Source organism: Anopheles coluzzii, chromosome 2 (assembly GCF_943734685.1).
Source record: "Anopheles coluzzii chromosome 2, AcolN3, whole genome shotgun sequence".
Classification (NCBI taxonomy): Eukaryota; Metazoa; Arthropoda; class Insecta; order Diptera; family Culicidae; genus Anopheles; species Anopheles coluzzii.
This window is the reverse complement of record NC_064670.1, coordinates 39,618,170-39,642,180: the sequence shown is the minus strand read 5'-3', so window position 1 is coordinate 39,642,180 and position 24,011 is coordinate 39,618,170. Positions and strand designations below refer to the sequence as shown.

General features: G+C 46.7%; 2 protein-coding genes across 8 annotated transcripts in view; both read left to right on the top strand.

The window, feature by feature from the left end:
• Window positions 1-24,011, top strand: part of LOC120947233 (cadherin-87A) — a 135,386-nt gene that overhangs the window by 26,729 nt on the left and 84,646 nt on the right. For 5 of the 7 annotated variants that reach the window (XM_049607698.1, XM_040362387.2, XM_049607695.1 and 2 more), the window contains exon 3: window positions 2,093-2,348. The gene's annotated coding sequence lies outside the window, so the exon portion shown is untranslated. Of the gene's footprint in view, window positions 1-2,092; window positions 2,349-6,968; window positions 7,134-8,214; window positions 8,401-24,011 lie in introns of those variants that run through there. The other 2 variants (XM_049607697.1, XM_049607696.1) reach the window with 2 other exon arrangements.
• LOC120947234 (protein D2-like) lies at window positions 2,506-4,092 on the top strand. The gene is made up of 2 exons (XM_040362388.2): window positions 2,506-3,152; window positions 3,260-4,092. The coding sequence occupies exons 1-2, from the start codon at window positions 2,728-2,730 to the stop codon at window positions 3,408-3,410; spliced, it is 576 nt and encodes a 191-aa protein (XP_040218322.1). The 5' UTR covers window positions 2,506-2,727; the 3' UTR covers window positions 3,411-4,092.

Here is a 24,011-nt window from a genome sequence, read left to right as displayed (position 1 = left end):
ATTAAGAATAACTTTAAGGTTATCTATCACGCTACTGACAAATATCTGAAAAATTGTTTAAACTCAAGCTTTATTCACTTTTTGTTGCTCACGAAAACCTCTGTCGCAAGTGAACAAGTAGTAAAGGCACCAAAATTGTTGTTGTTAAAGATCTACTTGTTGCCTGCAACTGCTATTAGTAAAATTTCGATGGCAACATTCCATGATAATCTCCCAAAAATATAGTAAAATTTCTCTTGCAGTACGTACGATTGAGAAATATATGATAGTTCCCTGTCGACGCCATCGAAGATGATGTGTAGAGTTGCATACTTGATGCAAACTAGCTCAAATGCAGAGTCCTTCCAACAATGTCACAGGAAGGCTTTTATGTGCAGTCATATGAAATGAGCGAAATTTGAAAGGATAATCGCTTGTACGACTTTTCCCGGAGCTGTCTTATCAACAAAGTTTGCGTGCTGACGGGTAAGGCAACAATGTACAGAACGGTGCTGCTGCTGTCCCGCTTATAAACCTCAATAGTGCGCCCCTACAACAATAGGAGCATTGTCACGGTCGTTAGGCACAGGGGGATTGTGTTCGAGCAGTGGAGTTTAAATTCGTACACCGGTCGAAAATAAACTCGCTCACATCTGCAGCGATGATGACAGTAATAATAATGCATTGTGGCGCTGGTGCCGCGTGGCAGTGTCTGCAGTACGGCAGCCTTCGTCAAACGGTCAAGCGCTCGAATGCTACTGCGCCCGGGGAGGGGGTGTGGCGGAGACATTGAATGTGCGGTATTCGATAAGCATGTTTTCAGTGCCATACGTACCCGTGCGGTTTTGTGGGCAGCCCCGGCCAGCATTGACCAAGCACTGAGATGTTGTCCGTTTCTCGCCAAAATTCGCCCGTCTGCATCCGCATGATACTGCTAATGAAGTTCCGTTGCGGGTGTACTACTGCCAAAAATGTCTTCCGCAGCCTCGGTCCATATTCACCTTTACTGCTTACCCCTCCGCGCTGTATGAGACTGATTTTGGGAGGGGAGGGAGTGTCGCAACGAGAAGCTGCTTATCTTGGCGGGATGCTCAGGGGGCACGCAAGGCAAAGGAGCGCTAGGACAGGGGTAAAAAGTTCTCTTTGATGTGGGTTCCGTGCTGTGTCGGTATGCCATTCCCGGGCAGATTGCGCTGTACAATGCGGCACTGGGGGGATGGTTGCCGGGTGCGAAGGGTGATGGCAAAAATTTGGCAGCACGAAACGATGGACGCACAAAGGCTGGGATTGTTGGAGCTTTCATAATTTTTCCTTCCGGTTCACCGTGCCCCATGCGCCTCAGTATGGCGTGCTCCACGAGCTCGTGTAGTGGGGTGGGCTCTAGGACACATCATAACAAATTTTCGGAGCTGGCTACAGACAACACAGGGATGGGAAGGGGATTTTAGCTAGCATGTCAGCGTGACTACCGCAAAGGGACACTTGGAAAATATGCAACAATTTGCCAGCCGCACTTGTTCCCAGCGTGAAGTTGGCGGCAGCCGGAAGTGGAAGTAAGGTGGAGGGGGGAAGGGGGGTGGCAAATAAAACGACAAACGAAGCATCGCGAATCATTGGTGCTAATCGGCACTGGGTGGGTTGGCTGGTCAGCTCGTGGCACAATGTGGCACGGCGCAAAGTTTCGGAGCGACACTTTGTCGTCGTTCTAGTGCTTTTGAATGGAGGGGATTGGTTTGTCGCAAAAGCCAATGGGAGGCAAACAGTTGGCACGACAGCAGCAAGCATTAGTGTTGCGAGCCGGCCGCACATTTATGCGTTCTGTTTGATGGAAGCGAGCAGATTATACAGTGAAAAGCGGCTGGATAGGTCGCAACCGTAATTTGATCTCTCTAGCGATCATCGTTAAATATGCGATGGCATTTGGGGAATCGGTTGGGGCAATTTGATGGAAGCTAAAACGAAGGTTAATAAAGCGAAAAACTCCCCAAACTGTAGGCAATTTCGGGTGTTGATAATGTATACTTCAATGTGTCAACAGCAATTGACCCCAGTAGTTTATTTCCCTAAAATAATAATTTTCATTAACTCTTATTATTTCTCATTTTCTTTCCAGCGGACTGAAGATCACATCCAATTGACCTACATTTGGCTCTTGCCTCACGTTGCAGGAAGTGGCTGTTTGTTGGTTAAAAATAGAAACGCCAGCCTTACCAGTGTGCCATTGGCGTGAACTCTCCCGGCAAGCTTCAGGTGACCAGATGAGCTAACACCACGCTAAGCTAGCCGATCGGAAGCGCTGATAAAGCCAACTGCACTTGAGCAGCAGCAGCAGCGGTGCATCGAGGCGGTGTCATCCCTGCCCCAGACCGGTAAGTGTTTGAATGTGTGAACGCGCCTCGCCCGAACCATTCTATTGCAGTTGAATTATTCCCACTCATCGCGCTCAAGTGCGCAGTGCGTTTAAGGGTTGTTATTGTGCGGTTATCATTCCCGGGGCGTCACGCGGATGCTGCTTATTATGACAGTCCGCTTGCTGATAGTAGGCGCTGAGTGTGTACGTTGGACGCTTGCTTTGCTCACTTGGCTAACCTTTACCGGGGTGATCGGTTTGTGATAGGGCTGGCCGTCAACAGATAGACACCAAGTGAGGGCGCTTATCGGCTCCGTCGGTCCGGTGTGTGTGTTTCTGGTCTGGTTTTGCGACCGCAGCCCGTCAGTGTCTTACGAGTGACCGGCCGGTGCAGAGACATGCAGGTGGACATTGGGCAGTTCTTTGCCGAGCATGACATCGTGCCGATGCTGGTCGACCGCGCACCGGACGCGTTCGCGAAGGTAGTGTACCGTGGGAAGAAGCTGGTGGACGCGGGCAAGGAACTGTCGCCGGCGGAGGTGCGCGAGGAACCGAAGGTGGAGTGGTACGCGGACCCGACCGCACTCTACACGCTCATCATGACCGATCCGGACTCGCCGAGCCGCATGGAGCCGTGGAACCGTGAGTTTGCCCACTGGCTCGTTGGGAACGTCCCCGGGCGCCACGTCCAGAACGGTGACACGCTGTTCGAGTACATTCCGGTGTTTCCCCGGTCGGGCGTTGGCTTCCATCGGTACATCTTTCTGGTGTTTCGGCAGCAATCGTGGAACGACTACTCGCAGGCACCGCGGGCATCGAGCAAGTACGTCCGAGTGGAGTTGCAGCGATGGGGATTATCCCGCTTTGGTATGGCATTGGATTGAAGCTTGTTTTAACGTTCCTTCCTTCCCCGATCTCGCCTGTTCACAGAAATCGGACGCCACGGATACGGTTCTGTACGCGAGATTTCGCCCGGCACTATAGCTTGGGCAGCCCGGTGGCGGGCAATTTCTTCATCGCCCAGTACGATGACTACGTGCCGGTCATACTGTCCCGATACCCCGCGTCGGATGATTACTAGCTACGCTTGTTGTGTGAGCGCTTGTGTACCTTGTACCCTTGTAAGGGTGTTCTCGCGCGCGTGTGTGTAGGATCGAAATCAATTACCAAGATCAAACAACAACAACAACATGGCACTACAGCCGGACCCATACAGTCAACAGTAGCAATTGCATTTTTTATGCTTGTGTGTTGCCGATGCTTCCATGTGCGTGCAATTGCGAGTGTGTGAGTGTGTGCATAGACTTGTCGTCCAACATGCCCGCGGGGTTACGATCATTGATCATAAAACTCATTAAAACAAGCTCGTCCATTGTGCAGGGCAGAGTACCAGCCGGGGGACCCCTTTGCATGGGGTTTGCAACGATTCGATTACAGATTTCTGACATCCTGATTGTGATCAGCCGCTTGAATAAAATGAGGCTACCCAAGGCACAGGCACACACACGCATACGCAAACACATCCCTGGCAATGACCTTCCAGTGTTGACCGTACGGACATGCAATCGCGCTCTCGACAGCGTCGACGGTTCATCGTGTTTACACTAGCCGCGATCCGGCAGGGCGAGCGTTGCAATATTAAAATCGTTAAACCTTTTAAGCCTTTTCCCCTTCCGTCGCTCGAAGCTCGAATAAATATTGACCCGCGTACACCCTGTGCGTTCGGGTTGCGATTGTTGTGAACGGTGCGCGACAAAACCGAACGGACTGCGTTGCATTGTTTTACGGCGTTGTGAAAGAAAGGCTGGCCGATAGTTGTGAGGTTTTAAATTAACGAAATTTCATGATTAAATATGCACTGCGAGCATAGAATCGGTGGGAGCATAATTCAACATTGCTGCTATACTTTACGCGCTGCATCCTGCTACTATGCTGATTGAATTATCTACTAAAAGCGTATGAACCTGTGCTCTCTCTTCTCCGGAATCTCTATCTCATTCGCCGAATGCTGCATGCGTGAAGGTTGTGTTTGAGGTTGTGAAAAGGTTAAAAAATTCATTTGATCTCGTTGCCAAAGCCGAGTGTATGATTGCATTTATGGTTGACGCCTGGTGCTCGTGCGGCTGAAGCATGTTTCACTGCCTGCCTTTGGCCTGGCTGGGCGAGTTACGAGAGTGGGCAAGATAAGGGTTAGGTTTGCCTGTGCACCAGCGTGATGGATATGCATAATTTGATTTAGCTACAGTTTGAAACTATGTGGGTCAGCTGCTGTGGGAGTGGTGGTGCACATAGGATGCAGCAAACGAAATGTTAAAAGTCGTATGATATGTTAAAAAGTTCCATCGTTGGACTGCCCACGCGAGAGACTATCATAGAGATGTAATAATATTATTTAAATATGAACAGTTTTTGCTTCTTTTCCGGATACTGCAATACTGATGTTCAAATAATATTTACATCGTTGCACTGTTGCGTTTCTGTTTTCTTGCTTTAAACATTGATGGGAATGTGACACGCTATGGTGATTTAAGGAAAATAAAATGGTTGCAATAACATCAATAAAATAGTATTTTCTTTAATGTATTGTTTTACTACTAAAAGGCATTAGAATTTTAAAATGATAAAATATCACAAGCATTCAAGCTACCCTTTCAACAGCTAGAGATAATTTGAAACAAAATGTAAAGTAATTTACACTTCCAACATCAACGCCAAAAAATCTCTTCCAGTAAAAACCCGTTTTCACGATTCATTAGCCAACAGATACGTAAATATGTTGAGGTTGTGGTAAGGGGTCTAAAACACACCAGCCCTCACAAGTGCTTGTTGAACTAATGAATGGTCTGTAGTGACATGTTCCACGAATTTGATGGTGGTAATAATGTTTTGTTTTTTTTTTTGTTTCGTGTGCAAACAATCTACCATACAACCATGCTGCCGTTATCTCACCTGAAACGACCAGCACCAAAAGGCGATGTAAAACTGGGTAGATGGAACGCGTCCGCTTGGAAGAGAATATTTTGGGAGTAAATAGATTAAACGTCATCAACGCAATTATTACGGGACAAAAAAAACAGGATAGGGCAAAAAATGCGCTGGAAAACCGGTACGTGAAAATAGAACCAGACAAGATAGAGGTGCCGTGGGAATTGAATATGTACAGAGTGCAAAAAAAGAAAAGAACACAACCGTATCCGTCGCATGTACCATCATATTTCCATGTTTCGGCTGTTAGCCCACTCATCCTACGCACGCTTGTTTGTTCATTATAATGATTTCACATATATGTGTGTGCTCTGGTCAGCGTTGGGTAGGATAGCGTTTGGATGGTGGATAATCCCTTCGGTGCGATGAATGCGATATTATCATGCGCGGCTACCGTTATTTCGTTAGCAGAAGGGGTTTAGCATTGCAAAGCGTTCAAACGCACGCTGGGTACCGGCGCAAAGGCACGAGGAAAGGTAAACAAAATTTTAATACGTGAAATAGAAACTACCGTTTGCGCTTGGTACGAGCGAGCCTATTCACAGGTGTGAAAGAATTAAGCAGATGATTAAAAATAAAAAAGAAAAAGCATAAGTAACATGTTGCAAATTGGTATTGCATTTTGTGCTGGACCATGCACCGTTATCAGTGAGTGGGCCGGTCTACCGGGAACCGTAGGCAATATCAACATAGTTATTCGTTTTCATTAATGATTTGAAACATGATAAACTACACGAGATGAATAGCATTGGTAGCAGAGAGGATTAAAACTGCCTGCCTGAAAACAACAAAAAAAATAAAAACAAATATGTTTGAAAGGTTCTTTTATCTGTAACAGTTCTATAGTTTCATTTGTATATTCTTTTTCTAAATTTCCATAAGTCATGAAGCTGTTATATTTGGTCAAACTACTAAAAAGTGCATCAAATATGTAATTTGTTGATCTAATTAACACTTGAATATAAATATAAAACGTTAAGTGAAGGACAAATAATAAGGCTCTTGGGGCAATAACAAGAATCAATAAATAATGCAGATGATAAGGTTTGAAAGCATATCCGTTCTAGGAAATCTGGAACCTTGAAATATGTCTTGACGTTTTTATTTTGATACTTGAGCTCGTTTCTTTCTTTTATTCTCATTCTTGTTTTCTTCTTCCTCCTGAATCGCTGCTAAAGCATCTTCATAGCCGCCCTTGCTTTGCTCGTACGATGAACTCGGTGAACATTTCCCCAGCAAACGCTCTATATTAGCCGCCCGCGGTTGTGCAATCCTGCCGCCAAGCGGCTAAATCCTTAGGCGGCCCTGTTTATATACCTTCTCTGTATGCTACGGGTATAAATTTTGTAAACAAACCTCACCTTGCGGGCTGTATGGTTTCCAGGAACCGTCTTCCATTGGAACATGCGCACAACAACCCAATCACGTGCAACATCACATCCCTCCCCAGTGAACGAATACCGCTCACGCAATTTGTATCATCATCAACCGGCGAACGGTAGCGACCCGAACGCACCATAGACAGCGTCTCGGTATTTGCTCCTTTTGGTCCGAGTCCGGAACCGAAGCCGTATGCTGTGAGCTTGCAGCCGTGTGTGTTTTGATGAAAAAAAGTAGCTGGAAAAACGCATGCTAGTACCATCGGGCTAGAACCTTTCGCTCGGGCTCCAGTTTATGTCGGGACGTGCACGGAAATGGTCGTCGTATCTTGTGCGGCAAGAGCGTAACGAATTTCGCATCACACGCGCTAACGCAGCGCGAGTGAAGGGTGCGCTATAAGGATCACGCGGTTTTCGGCCTGCGGTAACCAAGCGACTAGGTGCGAAGGGGTTTTCCTCAGCTCGTTGTTGTTGTGTTTTTCTCCTGCTCTTTTGGCAAACCTGTCCATCTGTCTATCCGTCTGTCAGTGTTTTCGTGTCGTGTTCTGTATGTCTGCCGGAGTGACGGGGTCAGTTCATTTCACCGTGAACGTTATCGGAGTGGAAAGGAAAGCGCGCTGTCGCTGACGACCGAGGGGCAAAGCTTTCTCCTTGGAACGTATGCATGCGTACAGATATGTATAAGTGTGTATGTGTGTGTGTATGTGTGCACATCAGTGTGTGCTAGGTGTTTGTGTACAGATAGGCGAAAGCCAACTAGATGAAAAAGAGCAGAAAGCAAGCTTGCAAGCACCCACGGTTCCGGGCAAAGATATTTCTGGTAGATTTGTACCTTCCCTCACTTCCTCTTTCTCTCCGCCTGCCACTTCCCAACCGAGTTCTCCCACACGTTTTGTTCCTATCCCAACCGTCTCAACTTATCCGTTCTTATTGGCCCGTGCAAAACGCAACAAAGCAGAAGTTCTTGGTGCCGTCTTGAACCTTGTTTGATCAAGAGCCGGTAGCTGTTGCTTTCGTGCCGATTCCGTGCTATCCACCGTTCGACCCGGTGCGCTTGTCAATCGTCGTTAATTTACTTCCCACTGCTTTCCAGCACTCTCTCACGGTGCGGTGTGTGTGTTTGTGTCGCTTGTGGGTCGCGTGATTTGGCCGGTGTGTGCATATGGCACTGTGCTAGTGAACGGGCGACAAAGGGCGGTATGGCAAGTGCCTGTGTGTCACGGTGCAGTGCACGCTTAGTGCACGGATCGACTCATTACGGTCGGGTCGGGAAAGCAAATGTCATTAGCGTTTGATACGCGCTAACCGGAAAACGCGGTGGAGACGCCCGGTACAATGCCGGGCGATGTGATTATAACTGATTGCAAGCGGATCGTGTGCGATTGATGTTTAGTGTGGTGTAAATTTGTGTCATACGCTAGCGGCAGCGCACCGTTTCCAGGAATGGATTTAATCCTTCCAGATGGGAAGGAATAGTCGACGTACGTCTGATTGAAATATTATTTTTGCTCCCCGTTGCAGCATTACCCATCCAGAGCATTTAGACAGCTTCATCAGCACAACCACAAAAAAATCTTACAACTGTGAATAAAGATAAAGCAAAAAGTGTATAGAAAAGCTGTCAGTGTCAGTTTATATAAAAATATTTTTTTTACAAAAGTTCCATGAATTAAGGATTAAATCTTAACGCAAGCAACAAAACCTAAGGTAAGCATGTAACATTCGCTATAGAGGGCATCTGCACTATGACAGTTGAGATTAATAGAATGTCGATCCTTTGTCCCCTTAATGCTCGTTGTAAATCGATTCCAGGATTTTAATTATCCTGAGCTTTTCCATCCGCCTTTTTCAAATCCCTTAAAAAAAACTTTCTCTTCCGATCAGAACCATTCCGAGTATGGTTTATTAAAATTTTACCGCTCGTAATTAATTATTTTGATGATTACCAAACGTGCAAACCCATTGAACCTGCCCTTTCTGTTTGGTCCCGTCCCTGCGCTGCTCGGAAATTTATCTGTCCCACCAGCGGCCAGGCAACCAGCTCGATCCGCGTCCCCAGCAACGGACAGCTTCACTGTCAGTTCTGTCGGGTTGGAACCCGAAGCGACGAGTTGGCTCGAGCGGGGCGAAAGTTTGATCGTACAACAAGCATTTTCACCATCCTGCTTCGACCGTCAGCGGTGCTTTTTTTGTTTTTGCTCGCCCGTGCTCGCTCACACCCGCTTTGTGTGCAGCGTTTCCATCCTGACCACACTGCCCGGTACCCTTTTGCGCCATCGGATCATTAGCGTTTCCTCCACCCACCAGCCCAGGGTGGAAAAGCGAGAGCGGGCGAACGAACGAGAACAAAATTTATAATCTCGACCATAATTAGACTTCGACCGGCGGAAGTAATCATGTCCGGTGGCGCATCTGGTTCGCCCTGCTGCAGCTGTGCCATCCACGGCATCCTTCCTTTCGCCCGCGGTCTGCGATGTTTGCGGATGGTGCCTGGTGTTAGGAATCCCATTGCATCCTGAGTGCGCGCGCGACTGTGTGTGTGTGTGTGTGCTTGGGTGGGTTTCCCGTTCCAGTTGAGCGATTCGAAAAACGAGGTAAAACATAAACTTGACCGAGGCTTTGAAGTAGTGCCGTTCATAAAATGGCGTGTAAAAAGTCGTTAACAATATTGATCCGGTTTAATGAATGGTAAACAAACACTGGCGACCATGTTGCTGCAGTGGACGCGGGTGGAAGCGTTTAAAGCTGCTTTTATTGTCCTGTGTGCGCTTGTTTTTTTTTTTAATAATTTCATAATGGCTTGCCGTACAGGTTGCCGTGGCTGGATGGCAGCTACACATGGTGGAAGTAATAATTAAATTACCTGCCCCCTTATTGGTGCGTAATGTGCGTGAGCGAGCTTACAATGTCCACAGGGTACCATGATTTTGCAGCTGCACACGCATACACATACGGCAGGTTATTTAGGTCTCAGGAAGGATGTTCTGTTGGGATGTGTGCTTGCTGTGATCATTCCTTACATTTATTATCTTGTCCGCGCTGTTGAACTTTAGGTCGTTTTATTGCTTGCTTTGCCCATAATGGACTTTAATTTTTAACAAACAAATCAAATATTTGTCGGCTCGGTGGGGCTTTCCCGGCAGGAGCGTTTCGTCATTAATCATTCAAAGGTTTGGTTTACAGTAATTAATTATTCGTCCGCCCGGATGTATCCCCGTGACCTTTCTTGTGCGGTTTGACCCGGTTGCTGGTTTGCATCTTGTTCGAACGGGAAGCAAACGACAACAACATACACTGAACAGCACATGGATATAATTACTTTCGCTGGAATGCGATTTGGGTAAGCTTTTCGGAAGAGTTTGCCTCATACATAATTATCTGTACGATGAAGGCACACAAACACCGGAAACGAGGATTTTCCGCTGAAAATACATCTGCTACAAGCAAATGAGATAAGCAGTGTTTTCCACACAGAGGAGAGGGGAAATTAGGGTGTGTGTGTGTAGGGCAGAGAGTGAGTTTTAAATGCGAAATCCATTCACTTACCATGGCACCGTGCACAGTTCGCACAATCACAATCAGTCGAGAATCGGAAGCGGGCTCTAATTTTACCGGCTGCGTCCATTTCCAGACCCGATCACCCGATCCTGTCCCTTCGTCAGTTGTGGGTGCTGTCGGTCGTTTGTCATGGGAGAATCATTTATTACGTACCTTTTGTTTTCGATTGAAGTTTATCTCAAATCGATCCAATTAGGAGCCGCCATTCGGTTTGCCTTTTTGTCCTTCTCGATTCCTTCCCGCCCTGCGTCGCAGAACGATGGTTGTACTACTGGCGGTACCGAATGGGCGTTCTAAAGGACCGGTTCGAAACGGTTCGCCTTTATGTTGCCCGCTAGTTTAAAGCGGGCAGGAAAAAAAGGGAAAAGCTTCTCTGTCTTCAGGATACCGGAGCGCAGCGGAAGCGGAAAATAAGGATGCTATTTATGGTACCGGAATTAAAACAGAAGTCTCGCAGCGCACACCGTGCTTTGTGTCGGTATCTATGCTCCGGGCCAATCAAAAGGCTAGCAGTTCACGGTGGATGATGGGGGAAGTTAAGCAGAGAAACAGTGGTGAATGAGAGTGCTTTGGGGAGAAATAGCACAAAACAATAGGGACCGACTCACAGCAGTGACAGACCTCCTGCTGGTGCGCGACCATCATCACCTAGCCGCGTCGCCTTACCGTTTCTTGGACAATGGAATTGTGCCACGTGGGGGTTACTAAGATGGTGGTACACAGGAAGCACGTGCTGCACGTGGTATGTTGGCTGTGCAAGAACTTCTCCTGAGAGTTTGGGCCCCGTCACACACATAGCGCACACTGGAAGTGAGAAACCCTGTGAGTGGAGACGATCGACAAATGGTTCGCCTTTTTTTTCTTCTCCCCTTTCTTTAACGTTTTCACGTTCGTGGGCTTGACCGTGGTACCTTCACGCGATGCTCGGCGCGCGGTATGGAACTGGGTTGCCCTTTTTCTAATGAAATATTTGCCATGATTTATCATCGTTCTTGCCACTTCATTGCCCATTCCATCGGTTACCGTGGCAACGAGGGGTTTGCTGGGCGGTCAACGAAGGACCGGTGGGCATCATCGTCCTCTCGCACAGGAGTGGATAACACAGAGGGGAAACAAGGTCAGCTATTTATTTCCGGCGCTCATATTCGGTAGTTTTCGGTGACGTTTTTTGCAGACCCGGTTCGGTTGAAGATCATGCCGCTTCTCCCATCTCTTTGGTAGCTTCTTCTCTTTCGTCATCGTTGTCAAAAATTCCCAACGGTTTAGGGCATTCAAGGATGTTGTTTATTTTCCCACAGCCCACAAACGCCTTGGCGTTGCACGATAAGATCTTCCGCCCGGCCTGTCGTGGAGTTCATTTTTCGAACTTATGCTTTGCTGAACATAAACACGGGCTTGTCGGTTCGTGTTTGGGATCTGGCGCTTGACATGACTATGCTCGCCAACTTGCAACGGATTCGGTTGGCACTCGCTGGCCACCCGTTGGCAGTGCCAATAAACCAATCGTTTGGACCATGCTTTTCCTGCCACATGCTTCCGAACGTTGTGGGTTTTTTTGTTGTTTCGCTCTCCCAGTGGAACGTACACGCCAGAGTTATCACATCTTTGGGGTCCGCATGAACTCTCTGATTAGATTGGATCAAAACTTCTCCTGCTCTCACCGTCCCGTCCTTTCCATATTATGGTCCTGCAATGGGGTAGTTGGATGTATGCCCGGACCTGGTGTGCGGCTGGGTGGGTGGGTGAACAAAACAAACCAAAATCCCAAACTGGGTTCGGTTTGCTATGGACCACGGCATCGGTCACGGCAGCAGACTATTTACGGACCGGAATGCGTGTGCGTAGGTGTGCGTGTGAAGAATTGGTTTGTGGCGCCCTCGGGGAGATGGGCCGAAAGTTTTATTTCGTAGAAAATTTCATTTCCACCAACACGGGACCAGCTCGGGCAGCCTGGCAGCGGCGGCCGAGGCAATAAATAGTCACTGGGGGGAATGAATTGAGTGACAGGGCTGAAATTTTCTAAATTTGTTTGACATAAGTTACGAAGGAGGAGGTGTTTCGGTGCGATTGCGGTACCCATGCCGTTGGTGCGTTCATGTGGAGTCGTCAGTGCTGGCAGCCAACCTTCACGATTCCGAGCGAATGTTTGGCGAAGGTCCATCTCGGGAGTTGGAACGGTAAAGTATGTCAGAAACAAGGTGATAATGTCCGGAAAGGAAAACATCTCAGAGGAATTATAAATGGATTACCGCTGTTGGCCGTGCGATGGTGATTGTGATGGAAGGTTTCAGGCTCTTGGGGGAAGCACTTCCGTGTGGTCCGGGCAAAGCAACAATACACAAACAACAACAGCAACAGCAAAAAGCAAAAAACCCATCGTTTTGCGCTGACGCTTGTTTATGAACATTGCTTTAGAAACGGATAAACTTTGATTGAGTTGCAATCGTGGATGCCCGGCGAGACGGGCGGCTCACGCAATTTTGCCACTTTGCGCCTTCTTCTGGTTGCCTGGCCTAGATGATAAGCTTCCATAAGCTGGTGGAAATGCTTTCGAGTAGTGTAGTTTGCAGCGTGAAAGTTTTTGTTATTGGAAATGCAAAGGAAGCAAAAGACATCCTAATCCAACAGCCACCCAATTTGTCGCTTGCGGGCACAGGCTGTCAAGTGGAATGTAAAAAGTGATTGGAAAGAATGTTTGTGCCTTGCGCAACAGCAGGGAGGATAATTTTGCGTGGGAAGTTTTGCTTATTACTTTGTAAGGTTTGTTTTTTCATGCACGTTAATGCATATTTTCAAAGGAATGTACGGTGTAAATTGCTGTTTCAAAATTAGCGATTCATTGAATTGTTTAAGTATTCCTTGTAATGAACCCAAATACATGGCTTATTGATTCTTGGCAGTTTCATGTCTGAAAAAAATATCATTTACATTGAAACTTGGAACTTCATATTTTTCGTAAGATATTACCAATCTGCGGTTGCAGTGTCAAAGCCTTTTTACTTACTTACTTGGGTATTTATTGTGGTGTTAAATGGCTTTTTGGGGCTAACTATAATCGAGTGAATACTGGTAATTGTTTGCCAATATGAAAGAGTGAACAATAAAGTGGATTTATCGTTAACAAATTGAGACTTATCAATGAAGTTAAAATTCTCAATGACATAATAATTATAATTGTTGAGCAATGTGCAACAATGAAGATTTGTCTGTTTGAGATTGATGGAACGGTGCAGGCTAAATAACAAATATCGCGAATCAAATCGTTCTCGTTATAAGCACATCTTGTGCCACCAGTTCTTGGTGATCTGTTATTATGAAGCATTATAGCAGAGATATGAATCTTGCCGTTATTTGTGGCTAATCTATTTCACAAGAGATTGAAGGCTTGTAACGATGCATGGGAGGATATGTTACGGAGCAAAGTACCATATTTTCGATTAAGTTTCAACCAAGATTTGATGCGAAAAGTGTGTTCGATCTTAAAATAATGTTTCCATATTTAAACTTAACGCTCACAATCCGCTGTGAACGTTTAATGAATAAAATAAAAACTCTTCTCTATATATTTTTACAACGATTTTAGGCAATTAAAACGATAGCAATTGGCGTACATTATAAACTGCATTTAGATGTGATTGCCTTGAAATACCCATAAAACACACAGAACACACAGTATATCTACCGATGATGAATGTATTAAACTTTACCGACAGAAACAGATCGTTGAAAACAGCCGGTGGAAAACCCGCCATCGTGCACACTGCATTAAATGTAAAAATTTCATTCCCTTCTTCCCCAAAAATTACGTACTTGGAACGCCCGACGATGATTGGTTTGGTTTCGTTCCGTGCCATATAATCCACGGGATTCACTCCGGAGCTGGAGTGGGCGCATTCAATCGATTCCATTTGGTCCGTTTTTCCTTTCACTTCCTTTTACGGGTGCTCTTTTTATCCGGGCCCTCCCCGATCGTGGCCAGATAAATTTGGCAAAGTAAAATTTATAACGCCTGCAATCGAGCATCCGCGGCTCAAAATCGCCGACCGCGTCGAATACGACTGCTGGTGCTGGTGTTGGGTGGACAAACGCCGGTAGGAAAATGGTAGAAATCTGTCGGTTGTGAAATTGACCGGAACCAACCGTGGGGGAGGTGTGCCGGAAATTTCCGAGGAAAGGATTAACTAGTTAGCCTTTGCCGATCGCTTACCAAATTTACCACGCGAGTGTAGCGTAGAGTACGGAGGATACAGTCCGGGCCTGGCACCATTGTGAAGATGCGTTCGTGCACAAGAGTGCACTTTTGGTCGGCTTGGGGATGATGGTATTGCGGTGCCAGGGAAACGATCGGAGAAGAACATGTACAAGAGCGATAACACGTAACGCGGCTCACCGGTCGGGTACAGCTGGTCGCGCCGATTTTCATGATACGCGCGATCGCCCCGGTGCGGCTGCGTTGGTGGTCAATTCAATTTTTATTTATGCATTGCTAATGCAAACACTTTCCTGCGGTACCGTTGGAACCCCGGCTGGCCGGCTGGCCTGCCCGGCCAGTTCGTGCACGAGCACGCTGTCTTTTAATGCTGTTGAATATTTATTAGCACTGGGCACGGGCTTCTTTTTTTTTGCTAGCCCAAGTGGAACATGTAGCACGAGGAAAAGCAGAAAATGGCAATCCGGAACTGCCCGGCGAGACCGGCACTGCACAAATGCAGCGTTCGTAGCCACTATCGAGCCTGATTATATTGGCTACGAACCCTTGCCGTGCCGGTGCATTGGCGGTGCGTTTGGGGAAAATTTATAGCAATTTAGCTTAGCAAATAGAGCCGATTTGCCCAACTATTCGGAACTGGTTTGTGATGTAAGTAATTGAGTGAACTGCTAGGAAGGAAAACGACACCTCCTGCCTCCCACCCACCGTCTCCTGTAAATGATGGTGCATATAACTGCGTGGAGAAATGCATCGAAACCTTTTTTTTTGTTATGTTGACTATTTTTGTGTGTGCTGCTTTCCCACCAGCAGCGTTTCTGTTCGAGTACGGAACAGAAAGCCCATTACGCGGTTTTCCACTCCGGGGAAGAAAATTAAGGACAGCTGGCAGCTGCTCTGCGTCGACATGGCATTACCCTATAAATATGGCAACACTTCGTGTTAATAGCGATAATAAACTGTACGTGATTGAGCCCGGCCAAACGATGCCGGGCTTGCGCTTGCGACTCTATTCGAGTTTCGTTCGCTGCTTGGGGTGTAGAGGACCGCGCTCCTCGCAACCTTTACCGTGCTCGCATGCCCGAATGGCTGGCTTTTTGGCAAAACGGTACCAACACGCTTGGCTGTAAAGAATTTTGCCACGAAAGGCAGGTTTTTGCAGCGTTGTAAGGTTGACGTCTGACGGCTGTTTATTGCAGCACGCTACTAACCGCACCGATAACTGATTTTGCATAAATGTACCTCAGACCGTTCGGTTCGGTAACGGTGCGGGTTTCTTTGTCCCCATTAGAGCGTTGCAGTGGTTTGTGCGGTCAGTGGTGATTTAGGTTGTTGAGCTAGTTGCAAGATTAATGGTACAACTTTGACATTTTTATGAATCATCGCATGCAACGATTGGAATAATGATTTTACCAGCATGAAGCTAGTGTAAATGATAGCATGAAACTCATTTTCATAAATTTGATAATAAGTGCAAACACAAACACAAATGAGCCATGAGAATAAAAGACTAATGAATTGTTGCTTTTATCCATGTAAAATAAACTATGGTTAATGCTTAATATGAGTTAGTTACCGATTCGGTTTTGAGTTAAAAACATGTTTATTTGTTTGCTTTTCATATTTTTCTATTATTTTATTACACAACCGAGCATATTTACACTGCAAGCATCTCACATAGAAAAGAATGTCAAATAAAAGCGATCTTTCGTGTCATTCATACTAAAACAATGCACCACTGTTGCCCCTGTTGAGAAGAACAATGGAGGCGCCTGGTGAAACGTATAAATGATGGAAACGTAAATAATTGTCCCGCTACCGTGCTTAACGGCTGTTGCTGCCTACACCAAAGTAGAAAACAAAACGAACATGGTCACGTCTATGTAACGGTCGAGCGGCATGTCAAGCAGGAAATAAATATAAAAAGTGCGAAAGAGCGTACTGCAGCTTCGGGACACTCATTGCAAACCCGCGCCCAGTTTGTGATCCAGCAGAGCTTAACAAACGTTCCCGTGTAAATGCGAACAAAGCAACGCAGCAAAACAAAACAGCAGAATGGAAAAATAAGCTTGGCCACCGACGTGTCCCCAGCGGTTATGTGTTTTCTTGCGGTCTGTCACTTGGAATTGAAATCGATCATTTTTATATATGTGTTTGCTGTTTGGTTCGGTAGCGCAAACACGATTGCATTACGTTTTAAAGTGGAATAGAACAAACAAAGCATAAAAATAAAACAGAAAAAAACATCAACAACACACACATCCACTACAGCCACGGTCTACATTTGGTGGGCTTTGCTATGCATCTCTATTTTTATAAGCCATCGTATAAATTGCACATCGTCGCAACCCCGCGAGCGATAAATAGTTTAGTCTGTGATGCACTATCGCTCGCATCCGCTATCGGTGTGTGCTCCCGTGCTCCTCGTGGTGATAGTATATTTAATTGCTACGCCTGAGTGCTCCCGGTACGTGAGCGGCAATTTTATGAACCGCCCGCGCTGCGGCTGACCAGTGTGTTGGCGAGTGTCGTTTAGTTTTTTTTATTAATGTTTTAGGAGCTAGAAATGATTTACTGTTTTGCTTTTGGTTTTGGGTGTGGATTTGGATAATAAAGCTTTACGAATGATTGCACGTGCTGTCGTTCTTTCTTTTTTTTCGATGAGAGGATAGAAAATTAGGTCACTATAAATATTTTATGGATCTGGTATCGAAAAACGTATGTTTTCGAAGGTTGCTAAAGAGAATGAAAACAATTTTTCACATTGCACACGTTTGCAATCCCTGGCCGACCGGCAAGCAGGCTGCACTGTGCACTGTGGCGGGAATTATGCATAAGACACGGCTTTACACTTGAACGAAATTGCTCGAGCTTAAGCGAAAGCAGCGTTTTTACGTTTATAGTGACGCTTTATAGCATTGGACTCGCTCCGTATGAACCAAAGCAAGTGTACAAAGGCACACGCCGGATGGAGCCCAAAACTGCCCATGTAGTGTGCTTGGATGTTTGGTGAAAAACTTTCATTGTACGTCTGTTTGAATGGGGTGTTCAAGCTGTCACCGGTCGGTGGGTGACCGTGAGTGCTGCTTACCGAAGGTGTAAGCGAACCTAACAGATACAGCCCGAAATACCTCACTCGACAACAGATGTGCCGGGTACGGCAAGCTCAGTCGGCTAGGGTTTTAGGCGATCTTTCTTTTTCGCTCACTTCCGGCTGGTAGAAAACTTTCCCAAGTGTGTGATCCGTTCGGTTGGGCGGTCAGTGTAGGAGCAAAAGAGTATTTTGTTGTTGTTGCTGCTGCTGCTGCCTCGTATCCATTGGGTTTCGAAAAGGCGACCGGTCGTTCAATACGGTGTGCGACTCTTCTTGAAAGCTTCCAGGAACAAAGTGACAATTGTAAACACAGCCATGGTTGAGTGATGAAACGGCCGGCTGCCTGCTGTCGTCCGTTTGGAGTGGGGAAGGATTGTCGGTGGTCCGGCGAATGGAAGATAATGCCTCTTAAAGGATTGCTAGCCCTGGACTGGGCTACTGGCTACTGGGACTGAAATGAGTAGATGTATCTACAGGGTTTTGCTGTAAGAAAATGGAGAACGGAGGAAATACCATCGCACGATCTTTTTCTGGGCGCACCAGCCTGCAGTAACCGAGTGAAGCCGAGCCAACCACAGGCACTTGAGCGTAAACGGCAGCTGTTTTGGTTGTTGTTGTTGCTATGGAGTGGTGGGTGAGGTGGTTCGAGAAGACGGCAAATCTGCTCCTAAGTGCGGTTCAAAGCAGTCGCGTTGGCAGTACGGGAGGAAACAAAGGAAGCAACCGGCCGGGCTGTGGGAAATGAGTTTTGGTTTGGATGTCTTTCGGGCCGTTTCTTATCATCGAAACCATCGTCGTCGGTTGTTGCCCAGGCCGAGTTAGGTGTGGGGTTTTTTGGGCTACTATTATCCGATCGACCAACCGACCATTGGACCATAGAGAGCGAGTGAGGGAGAGAGAGATAGAGAGAGTGAGTGCACGCAGATGGTGATGTGGGTTTGTTTGAGTGGTTTTTGTTTTCGTACTTATGCGGCCGAGGGTATAATTTCCAAGTGTAACCACGGGGACCATTTACGGCACAAAACCGACCCTCCCTTGACCGACAGTGCCGCCCGATCGGTATGAGTCGGTGACCCGAAACTGTAATCTGTTGGTCGGATCTGAAGCGGCACTGAACAGTACAGTCAATTCCGGGCAAAGCTATGAACTGGAAAAACTGAGACCGGCAGTAGATATTTATTCGCCCCGGGGTGAGTCGGCCACGGTGCTCTAGTTGCTTGCTTATCGATGCACCGGGCGTTCGTGCTAATCGGCCACGGGAGTAGAGGCGTGGGACGGTGGAAAACTTTAGTCTGGAAAGTTTTCCACGCAAAGCGAAGCATTAAGTTCAGTGTCGGCGGTGGTCGGAGAAATCGAACCGGGCTCATTTAGAGCGGGTGCTCTTAATTTGCCCTGCCACGATGTACCGGTAAACCCGCTAATGAGGATGCATAATGAATACCAGGTATGGACGGAACTACACGAGACAAGACAGGTAGTAACCGGCATTAGTGACGCAAGCGAAGAACGCCAGCAGCAAACTTTTATTTTATATTGAAGGCATTGTGGGGGGAACGAGAGCAAATTGCATCCGCACTCACGATCGAACTCATTGCCGCTCATTGTTGCGCACTGTTCGTTGGAGAAGCAAAAGTTTTCCTCAGTGCTTCAGCATGTGCTCATCACCTGGGTGGCGGTAGAGTTAGCCCTGAGCTTAATGTTTCCGCTTGACACACGACCTCTCGAGGGAGCGAAGCGTTTCGAAAAGTTGGAGCCACGCTTAGTTTGTAACTCGGTTAAATATGATCCGCGCATGTATTATTTATACGGTGCAACAACTGTCGGGAATACAAGCAGGCAGGAGCGGTGGCAACGACATGCCAATAAGAAAAGGATGTGGATGTTTGCAATGCAGCTTTTCGTGTGCTTCGTGTAGGATTTCGGTTTTCATGGAACGATAAAAAGCAAAAAAAAAAAAAAATCTAGCATTTCTTTAGATATTGTATGCTCAAAGGAGAAAAAACACGAACACACTCTCTTCCTTGTCCAAGAAATAAGAAGTGCACATCTATCCGAGATGGTAGAATCGTTGCGAAACAGAGACGATAAGATTTAGTGTCCGAAAGACACTAATCATGATTTAATTTCTCTGCTGGAGTAAGCGAGCGAAAGTGTGATGGAATGAGTGAGAACTCATAAATTAATTAGCTCAAAATAATGTTACTCCAGCAGCGTAATTACCTACTTCCCTCTTCACATCACATTACTGCCCAGCTGACAAGGTCCGCGTGGAAGGCCGAAACCTTCCGGCGGCAGGGCATGATCCCGAGCTTTATTTATTGGATGTTCATTGTTCACTGGCTTGGGACCGCACCGCCGCACGTACGCCATGTTGATTTCGTGCAAATAAATGTAATTATGTGCGAAATTGTATGATTTTATCGGGGCAGAGAGACCCTCTTGAACAGAAGGAAACCAGTTCCTCGAACATTAACTCGTCCGAAACATCGCTTTACGGAACGGGCGAAATGAAATGAGCAGTTTTCTTTCCACATTCCGGCCACTGCGAACGCTTGTCATTCTAGCACGGCGGCGGCGGCGTGTCTTGAGTGTGCTGCTCCCATCGTACACCTGTACACGGTGCTTTCGCTTTCCGATCACGTGCAACCGGCCGGTGCCGTTTAATCAGGATAATAAATTTTGCCCTTTCCTCCTTTCTTTCCCTTCCGCCACAGTGTAACATGGAGCAGTGCTTTCTGATCACACCGCTTACACTGTTTGACGCCCTTGAAAAGCACGGCTCCCAACAACACCCTGTGCCGTGTCACGAACCAGAACCAGCACGAGCTCGTAGTTAACACTTACAAACTGCTACCGCCGCAGCCTTGTGGACTCGGGACGTTGGTTTGGCCAGTTTCGGGACAAAACTCAATTACAATTCAATTATCATCTCACTGCCCACTCGCTTAAACGATGCGGTATATACAAATACCTGTACGCATGGGTGTGAATGTGGGTGTGTGTGTGTGTGTGTATGTCTGTTGAAGAAGGGGAATGTCACAACTTCCTCCTTGCACTTGCCCTGTGTGCCGTGTTTGAACAGAATATATGATGTGCATCCGCCAAGAAGTCTGCGGGGTCGAGAGCGCCAAACCTTCCAACGGGACGCTGTAGAGCAAACTTTGAGCGGCAGAAGATGAAAAAGAAGCCACAATTTATGTACGTTACAGCGGGAATGGGGGAAAAAACTGCCGGAAGCAGTGGCAAGAGCAAGTTTTGGCTGGGGCAAAAGTTTTTCTTCAACACCGCACCACACATGAGGCGCACCCCTTTCGAAGACGGAGCTGAGCGCTTGGCTTGGAAAGGCGAAGTTTCCGGGAAACTGGTAACGCTGCTCCTGACAGTGCGAGCGAACGTGCCAGAGGGCTGAGGCTGTCGAGCTGTTCGACCCGGCGATCAATAGGGGGGGGGTCTGCAGCTGAAGAGATTGGCTTCTTCTCTGCCAGTGGTCTTGAAGGGTCGTACAGTCAACGGTGAACTAAAAATTAATGCATCAGGAGGAAATGTGGGTAGTTCTTGAATGTATGAAGAATTTGTGAATGATTGCTAGGGGATAGAAAACTATTCACATATGTTAGGTGGAGCAGGAATTAGATTTTGATTCGAATGTTCACTGCAGATGGTACAGGTGCAGCTGGTAGCTGACAATATCGTGCAATGCTTGTTACGTCTTTTTGTACAAATAACTGAATAATCATCATTTCATGCGACATTATTTGTGAAATATTTATAAAATTTATGCATTTATCATCAAATGAAGAATCAGATGTTGAATCTACAATTTTTAAATGAGTGTATACAAAGTGGACGTTAGCTCAGCCTTGTTGTTATGGATCTTCTATAGTAGAGCAGATGTATACAATTTAATGAATTATTTACATATTTTTGGCAGAAGCAGGGTAACTATGAATGATAAGTTAAACTAATTTTAATCTTAATTTCAAATACAGTACGCGGCTTTAAATCTTCGCATGGTTTAATTTGCGTGCTCCCGACAAATTGAGTTATTGGCAGAAAATCTGTCGACTGCTCTTTGGAGATATATGCCATCGATTTTTGCTTCATCGACTCGAATATACTGACGACTGTTCGGTGAAGTGCACTCAGCGATATTTCATTGTGCAATAAGCTTTATCTAGTTAGCATGTGTATTAACCTGAGGTAAACATATAGTTGTTTTGCGGCTGTAAAGAGTTGCTGGTACTCAGCTTTGCCCCGCCGGTACCGTTAACGAAAAGTAATTTCATTTTTGCATTTGTTTTCCCATAATGTTAGCATTATGAATGAGGCCAAGCACACGCCATGAACATAGCGTACAGACAAGCTCTTACAGCGACACGAAGCACACTACACATAAGCAGCATCTTCATCAGTACAACAAGAACAAGGCACGTAGCCTAATTGAAAATCCTTCCTTCGAGCGAAACATAAGCGGGCGTGACGGTAGAGGACCGTAGTTAGACAAAAATGATGTAAAACTTCGTACCAAAGTGTCACCAGAATAATGAGGGCAAGTGTGACAGTGCACTTTGTCCCTTCTCAAGCAAGCATTATTTAAACACGGGAGCATCTTTAGCGACAATGTTACCTTTGCCGATGGCATGGCTTTTCATCTAGCGTGAGAGCTGTCTGTCGCGTTCGGTGCGGGGTTTTTACCGTCGATCTAGGGCAAAAGGCACTACTTTTAATGACTCTCATGAAGCCACTTGTCGGTAAAACATCGTAGCGACATGTTCTCAATGGTTTCTTACTTCTGGCTGGATGGAGCCGGAGAACGCTACAGTGGAAGAAAAATCTGCAAAACAAAGCGGCAAATAATGTGTTTGTGCTGCTGAAAATTTTACAACGCAAAACAGGTAAAGCAGCATTCCTAGAAGCTCATCATCATCATCATCATCAACAACAACATCATCATTATCATTAGTATTGTCAGCTGAGGACAACATGATGCTACATTGTGCCTTTTGCTTGTGAATAGTTTCCTGTGTTACTTGTTCCCATGTTTGTGTGATCCGTTTGCGTTCCGTTCTGTCAATGGTTGCGTCCTTGAACGCCTGATGTCCTGAAGTAATAACCATCAGCAGCCATCAGCATTTTTCGGAAGAATCACAAGAATGCCTCACCACAGCTGTAGCTACTTTGATAGGACATACCGAGACCGTGGCTTTGGGATTGCTCGACAATCTCTGCCCACCCTTCCCGCTCCTCTGACACAGCGGCCAGAGTGGTCGTAGCGAAACGAAGCGCCGGCATTTCACCGGTGTGCAGAGAAATTAATTATCTGATTTTGAGACGAAGGAAATGACACTCATTAAAAATTGTAACTGCGTAAATGGCGTCGCTGGCGGAGAGCGGGGAGAGGAGTGTCATGTTCCGGGAAGCTGGGTTTCTGTTGCCATGGCACTTTCCAAGAACCTTTCCGTATCCGTGTGGCTGCTGCTGATAGCCATCCTCCCGGTGTTGCTCAGTTGCTACGAGTTCGCCATCGGGCACAGGGCACACGGCAGGGCAACAGGGCAGTGTGGAGCTAAGCAGCTCTGTTGTCATGCTCAACCTGGCACTGCAATGGGTGTTTGGGAGGGGGAATGGTTTTGGAGGTAACGCGCGTGGAAGAATGTCCGAATTGGAATGTCCCGTGGATGGGGCCGTGCCGGGAAGAAGGTAAGCTTGTGCGTCCCACACCAGAAGACTGCACAGCTGAAGCTGATTGGGATTGATGGTGGCGTGGCATACGGGTGGCGGCGGTGCGTACATTTTGTGAAAAGGCGTCGACCTTAATTAAACAAGAAAATTGGTCGCTTTTTACGACGCTGGCCTGTAGACCATGGCAACCTGGGGGCCAGAACACCGATCGGGCGGCTGGTTAGGTGAGCCTAGGGAGATGCCTGCCACGGACGGACGGGTCTGAAACATCGTTCCGTGTGATATTATGGCAGGTCCCCTGTTTAGGCTCGTGTTTATGACGGCAAAATGAGAATCAAAAATTAGTTAGCCTACCACGCCGATAGACGCAAGAGCAGCCGCTTGGCAGCAGATCATTAGTAACAAGCTTGATGGAATGACTAATGTTTTCGAAACTAATGATTTTGGGACCGGGCATTATCCTTTGATGGTGGTGGTTTGGGTGAGGTTTGCGTTACGCACCGGATGACCCAATACCCCTTATAGGGGGTTCATTTCTGGGCGTGGAGCGAATATTGCGATTAGACGCAGTTCCGCATGTTCCGTTTACGCATTTAAGATCCGTTTTTAAAGTGGAAGCATAGCTTACAGGGTAGAAAATTTGAGTAGAGATTTACTGCTGATAAAAGAAACATCTGCAGTGTCATCACTGGACCATGATAGCAAGATTCAGCATCACAATGTTAAATAATTATTTCCGTAAGGTAGTGAAAGAGGTAAGAGCCTGAAAGGTATTTT

Bases quoted from the DNA above. Each gene is read 5' to 3' on its own strand.
- LOC120947234 (XM_040362388.2), top strand. From the start codon at position 2,728: ATGCAGGTGGACATTGGGCAGTTCTTTGCCGAGCATGACATCGTGCCG. The intron at 3,153-3,259 runs GTACGTCCGAGT...GCCTGTTCACAG, and splicing joins GCACCGCGGGCATCGAGCAA to AAATCGGACGCCACGGATAC.